Consider the following 6,666-nt stretch of genomic DNA (forward strand, 5'->3'; position numbering starts at 1 on the left):
AACGACAACCCCAGAAGTCGTAGTCTTATCCCCAACTCCGGGAGTAAACAGTTCCTCCCATATTTTGTTCAGTTAGCAAGCAGCACAGCTGAGGTTCCTAGCCCAGAGTGAGTCCACAGCCCCTGCACAGGTCCCTGAAGAGCCTAGGAATTGGCTACTGTTGGGTCTGATGGATGTCCATTTCTGGTACAGTAAGTTCTGACTACTAGCGGGTAGAGATAGAGCAAGATTTCATGGTAGAAAACATGATCATCTGGGGCTTTCCCCGGCATGAACAGGAGTTATGGATGTAGAAGTTTCTCTTAAAAAGGACTATGGGACTAGCAAGCACCATGGCTGTTATGCTGAATAAACCTCCACATGTTAGAGGCCCCTCCACATGCTAGACAGCCCTTCCACATGCTAGAGGCCCCTCCACATGCGAGAGGCCCCTCCACACGAGAGCCCCTCCACATGCTAGAGAGAGAGCCCCTCCACATGCTAGAGAGACAGCCCCTCCACATGCTAGAGAGACAGCCCCTCCACTAGCTCCCTCACCTCTGCTGCTGTGAACCACCTCCATGTCCTCGGCCAACAAAGCCAAAGTGCCCAGTGGTTGGTGGGCAAAGGAACTGCTTGCCCTGACCCTTCCTTCCCTTTCAGTGGCTCATGAACATGTGATGTCCTCCTTGGTTTTTCTTGTACCAGATTAACCAAGTTCATCCCAATTACAACCTCTCTAGCCCTCTCCTTTCTTTGCATCGCTCTTCCAATCATTACTGTGGTGGACTGTGTTAGCTGTAACTTTTGTCTGCCCAGCACAACTTCCCTCTTCTGGTTCCTTAGAGGAACTCCGCCCCCATTCCATTTAGTCCTGGTGGGACTGTCATTCATAGGGCCTCAGTCCTCTAGCACACAGGATGGATACTTGACTCAAAGTAGACAATCAGAACATCCCATTCTCTTTGCCAGGATGGGAGCAACTCAGAAGAGCTCATTTGAGAAAGGAAGCCAAGTTAAGACAAGCAAGGTTGGGCAACTGGGAGAGATGGAGACACACACACACACACACACACACACAGCCCTAAAAATAGTTTTTGAGCCCCTGGATTTAGCTCTGCAGTTCAATAAGCCAACAGGTTTTCTTTTTAAAATTAAGAGTCTAAGCTCATTACTTGCAACCAAGAGTCCTGACAAATGTACATAGTTTTCTCAAGTAAATTCTTTGCTCTCTGACTTTTTCCTCCCTCATCACATTTGTTCCATCTGTTGGTCCTTAAATGACTCTAATCAAAGCTGATGCAGTGCATTACAACTAGTCTACCACTGCGTGGGAAGGGGACAAATGGAACTCAAGCGGTCTGCGGTCCCTGTACAGTCCAAAAGAAGAGTAGGGTTATTTATCACTTCTAACTGTATCAACTTTGGTTAAAATAAAATTTCAGGGACAACCATTAAGGAACAGATAGAGTATAACACCCAAACTAGTAAAAGGGAAAACACCTGAATAATTAAAAATAACCCCCCAAAAGGAAAGAAAGCTAAAATGAAATGAAGAACTGGCAGGATAAATACATTGAAAGCATAAAATATGAAGGCATTTAAACCTAAATACATCAGTGGTTATATTAACTAAATAGGGACCAGTTAAGAGACAACAACAGGCTATAAAAAAACAAAATCAAATTTATGCTGTTTATAATAGACATGTCTAAAACATAGATACAGAGCCCTAGCCGGTTTGGCTCAGTGGATAGAGCATCGGCCTGCGGACTGAAGGGTCCCAGGTTCGATTCTGGCCAAGGGCACATGCCCAGGTTGTGAGCTCGATCCCCAGTAGGGGTCTACAGGAGGCAGCCGTTCAATGATTCTCTCTCATCATTGATGTTTCTCTCTCTCTCTTCCTTCCTCTCTGAAATCAATAAAAATATATTTAAAAAAAAAAAAAAAAACTGACCATAAACTAAGCCCTAACGGAAATTTCAAAGGATTACAATTATACAAAACAAGGATGTTGTTGGCGGCACTGTTCTTGGTAGTCAGAAGCAACACAGGTGTCCACCAACTACAGGATACATTGTGACATATTCATATCATGAAACACTGTTGGCAATAAAAATAAATGTGGTCACCACATGGATGCAACTCACAAACAAGCTGAGCAAAAGAAGCAAACCCAAAATGCGCACAATATGATTCTATGTGTATAAACTTTAAAAAGTAGTGAAAATAAACTACATTGCTTAGGGATGTAAATATAGGTGACAAAAATACAAAGAAAAGTCAAGACAGTTGTTTCTTCTAGAGAGGAGGTTATGACTTAGAAGGGAGTGCTACTGAATATTGGCAGTATTCCATTTCTTGACATAGGCGGTGGTTACATGTATATTTTCCTGAGAATTGTTAAACTATACATTTGTGGGGTTTTTCCTGCAGGCATTCTTGTTATATCTCTTATTTTTATTTTTTAAAAATATTTTTATTGATTTCAGAGAGGAAACATCAATGATGAAAAAGAATCATTGATCAGCTGTCTCCTGCACACCCCACACTGGGGATCAAGCCCGTAACCTGGGCATGTGCCCTGACTGAGAATCGAACCGTGACCTCCTGGTTCGTAGGTGGACGCTCAACCACTGAGCCACACCACATTTTTAAAAGTTTAAAACAAAGACAATGAAATAAACATACTAATACAAAAGTTGAGGGAACTGAAAATCCTTCATTTTTAAGTTAAAACTTGTCCCCCAAATATCTCACAGAGTATGTGCAAACAAAGCAAGTAAATTTTCAATACTGCCTACTTCTCTTAGGACTACAGGTAGAGACACAGTGTCCTGGGAACAGACCTATGCTTTGCCAAGTCATAAGAGGACCCTTCTTACATGTGAAAAGCAGGGTGAGCAGGCACCCAAAGTCCTAGGGGAGTTACCTTGTTGAAGGCTGCCTGCCATTCCTGAGAATCCTTCGTAGGCAGAATTCAGGAGAGGAAATAGAACCAACTTGCCAAACAATGTCTTGGATTAGGGTTAGGAAGAAGAAGGATTAAGCCTCCAAACCCTGAAATTTTTGAAAATGGTGTGACCCTGAGGGCCCTATATGCCTCCAAAGAGAACTCACCAGGAGACTGGGAGCCCAGCCTGGTGACAGGCTCAACACACAGCCCAGAGTGCAGTGCTTTGGGGAGAATGGCTAAGCACATGAGCATAAGCTGGAAAAGCTCTAACCTTGGAATCCAAGACTGGGATCAAGCTGGCAGGAACCTGGTCCAACAAGGGTGTTGAGCAGCAGTGACCACACATCCCTGGACCGTGCAGGACAGCTCTTCAAGAGTGATACCATGTAGCTGTGTCAGAAATAACAAGGTGGGTGGACTGCTCAAAACTCTGCAGTCCTCCTCCTTTGCAGAATGGAGGTAAGATTGACTTCTTTGGACTGCTTAGGCCCCCAGGGGGCTTGGAAATGGGAGACAATGTAATTACTAATAAGGGCATTATAGGACTTGGAAGATTAAGTGGAAAAATAAAGAGACCCAGTGACTGCATTAGAACACAATTGGTGAAGTGGGGCACACAGGTAATGAGAGAAATTAGCAGTCTTTTCAAACAAAGCCTGTGATAGATGACTTAAGAGAAGGTTCATTCATTAAGGCAAAGTGAAAGAACAAAATGCTTCTTGTAGTACCGTCTATTATCACTATGCAACTGAGACAAGGAAAAGGAACTTGTTTATTTTACGTCTTTCTTAAAAAGCGGCTCAGTATGTGATGTCTTTTTGTTGCCCAGGACACTATCCTCTACCAGGGGTCCTCAAACTTTTTAAACAGGGGGCCAGTTCACTGTCCCTCAGACCGTTGGAGGGCCGGACTATAGTTTAAAAAAAAAAAACTATGAACAAATTCCTATGCGCACTGCGGGCCCGGGACGAGTCAGCTGCTAAGCAGGACAGGCAGCAGCACCCGGAGGGCCGGATAAATGTCCTCGGCGGGCTGCATGTGGCCGGCGGGCCGTAGTTTGAGGACGCCTGCGACACCTATCAGAGTCCCACTGATTTGCCCCTTGTACTTTCCCCAAAGGCTCTGAGGTTCCTAAGCCAGGATATATAGATATACTTTGAATCTTCACCCCAGGACATGTTCATTGATTTTTAGAGAGGGGAAGGAGAGAGAAACATCGATGTGAGAGAGTACCATGGATCGGTTGCCTCCTACATTTGCCCCGACCGGGACTGAGGATCGAACCCACACCCTAGGTATGTGCCCTGATGGAGAATTGAACCCGACATTTCAGTGTATGGGACCACATTCCAACCAACTGCTATACCAGCCAGGGTGGGTCTACATATTATTTTTATCTTTATTTGTACTTATTCCCACTCCTCGTGATTCTGCCACCCATGCATGTTAAAGAAGGGAGGAGGGTGGGATAGTTTGTTTTGCAACTGAAAATAAAAATACAGGTCTACCACCAGAAAACAGAAACTCAGTGAACTGGGGACTGCTTGACCACGTTATTGGTTAACAGCTACTTGCGCTGTTAAAATACAATTCATCCAATAACCATGGAAACCAAAATGAAGGCACTATGTTGAGTGTGGCACTTTCAGAAGTCTAAAAACCATTAGAGGCCTGAAACCAGAAAGACAAAGAAATCCAACTACTCCAAGCCAGAAATAAATCCTTCCCTAAAAGCCCTGAAAAAGCAGCATTTCCTCCAGTGTCTAACATCTCACCAGGCTTCAACAAGGGTTCTGAGGCTGCTGGGACTGATCATGAAATAATTTAGGCCTCTCTCTGTGCTTCTGTCCCTTGGGGCCAGCTGCTATGAGGCAAGCTCAGTGGGAGCTGAAACTTACTGTTATTATAAAATGTACTGAGGACCAGCAGAGAAATAACATATATTCTCCTGCTCCTAGGTGTACAAGCACACAGCAGGTGCTCCAAAAATACTTACTGAATACATGAAAAATTAGGTTAGAACTCAGGGAAAGCACCGTGTCTGGTAAACAGTGTATGTTCTTTCCACCATGCAGTGCCAACATTCTGTCGGTTCCTGAGAAAATCCAAGTCCCATTCTCTTTCTGGGTCCGGCCTCTCCATTTGCAAAAGGGGACAGCTGGATTAGATGGTTTCCTAGGCACCTTCCAGCTCTGACAGTCAATCACTGTACTGTGTGCTTTTTTTGGTGGTAGCACAGGCCTTGCACTTTTCTCCCCCCTCAGAGGGAATATGATACCCATCTGCTCCAGCAATTAATGTTCCCATCCTGCCTGACTCATCTGATAGGAACAACAGGTTCACATGCCAATCGTAAATGAGAACCAAAGGGGCCCAGAAAGAGAAAAGGGGAAAGGATCTAACCTTTTCCATTGATTTTGAGAGAGTTGAAAGGAGAGGGAGAGACAGGAAAACAAAAAGATACTCTTTCAAGAATTAAACATATAGAAACTGACACCTGAGTATTCTAAACACCCCTCACGTGAAGCTTAGTTACTTAAAAAACTTGTATTAATAGCACTTTCTTTGAGCACTTTCTGTGCCTGACACTTCGCTAAGCTCTTTTAAACTTAATCCGTATAGCAACCTTTAAACGAAGTATTATTATAATTATCTGCTTTGAACAAATGAGGGTTCTCTATGGCTCAAGGTCACACAGCTAGTAAGTGGCAGAACTAGAACTTGAACCCGGGTCTAACTACCTCCAGAGTTCTGACTCTTCCAATGGTTTTTCCTTCTTCACTGCAGTCCTATGAGGAAGGCCGAGCAGAGATCATCACCTTTGCTTTAAAGGTGGAGAAACCGAGTCTCAAAGAGGCTTGCGATTTGCACAAAATACAGGAGTCACTGAATAAGGTGCTGGGCCCAGACACTCGCTCCTGCATTCCCAGGTGTGGGCTCTTCCCATCCTAAGAGTCTGCTTCACCCTCTTCCACTTCACTTACAGACTCGCAAAACCTGAGGGCTGAAGGCAACCGCGGAGATCCGGATACCTTCCCGGCGCGGTCGCTTTACAGGAGGGGAAACCAAGGCACAGCTCTACCTCCGCGCGGCTGAGCGTTCAGATGCCTGCGGAGTGCAGGAGCAAGGGCACCCACCCTGGTCCCGCCAGGCACAGATGCTCAGCCTCTGCCGGGACCCAGCGGCGCCTCCTAAGCTGGCCGCCTCCCAAGCGCCCAGGTCCCCGGGAGCAGCCTTCAGGCGCCCAAGCCCCTGCTCGGGCGGCCCCCGGGCCTGGAGCTTCCCGGGGATGCGGGTGGAATAAGTCTGCCCGCAGCCTCCGCGGGCCGCCCGCCTCTTACCTCGCCGAGAGCTCCCGCGGGCTCTCGCCCGCGCAGTCGGGGCTGCGGGCGCTGGAGCTGCAGCGGAGCCGCGAGGCGTGGGGCGGCCCGATGCGCCGGGAGCCCCGCCCGGGGGCGGACAGCGACTGGGCCGGTGCGGGGCGGGCGCCGTCACGTGACGCGCGAGGCCGGGGATGCTGGGAGCGGCGGACCGGCGGCGGGGGCCGGCTCCTAGACCACCGCAGCGGAAAAGGAACCTGGAGGCGTCTCTGCGGGGAGGGGCTGGGAGGGAAGAGGAGAGGAGACGCATGGGGCTTCAGTTCTGCGAGTGGAGCTTGTGGGAAGATAATGAAAGCTTGTACTGCGTGGCCCCAAAAGGGGCAGAAATAGAATCGGTGGGTGGAAATCGCA

General features: G+C 47.2%; 1 protein-coding gene across 3 annotated transcripts in view; it reads right to left on the reverse strand.

Moving 5' to 3' along the window:
- Positions 1 to 6,388, reverse strand: part of FBXO10 (F-box protein 10) — a 30,027-nt gene extending 23,639 nt beyond the window's left edge. For 2 of the 3 annotated variants that reach the window (XR_013960714.1, XM_080670712.1), the window contains exons 1-2: positions 6,277 to 6,326; positions 3,207 to 3,325 (exon numbers count right to left, since the gene is read on the reverse strand). Coding sequence is in view for 1 of the 3 variants with exons in the window: in XM_080670712.1 (XP_080526838.1) it covers positions 3,207 to 3,281 (75 nt within the window). In the remaining 2 variants the exon portion in view is untranslated. Of the gene's footprint in view, positions 1 to 3,206; positions 3,326 to 6,276 lie in introns of all 3 variants that reach the window. The other variant, XM_080670713.1, reaches the window with a different exon arrangement.
- Between the last annotated feature and the right edge of the window lie 278 nt (positions 6,389 to 6,666).

Source organism: Plecotus auritus, assembly GCF_963455305.1.
Source record: "Plecotus auritus genome assembly, chromosome: 5".
Taxonomy (NCBI): Eukaryota; Metazoa; Chordata; class Mammalia; order Chiroptera; family Vespertilionidae; genus Plecotus; species Plecotus auritus.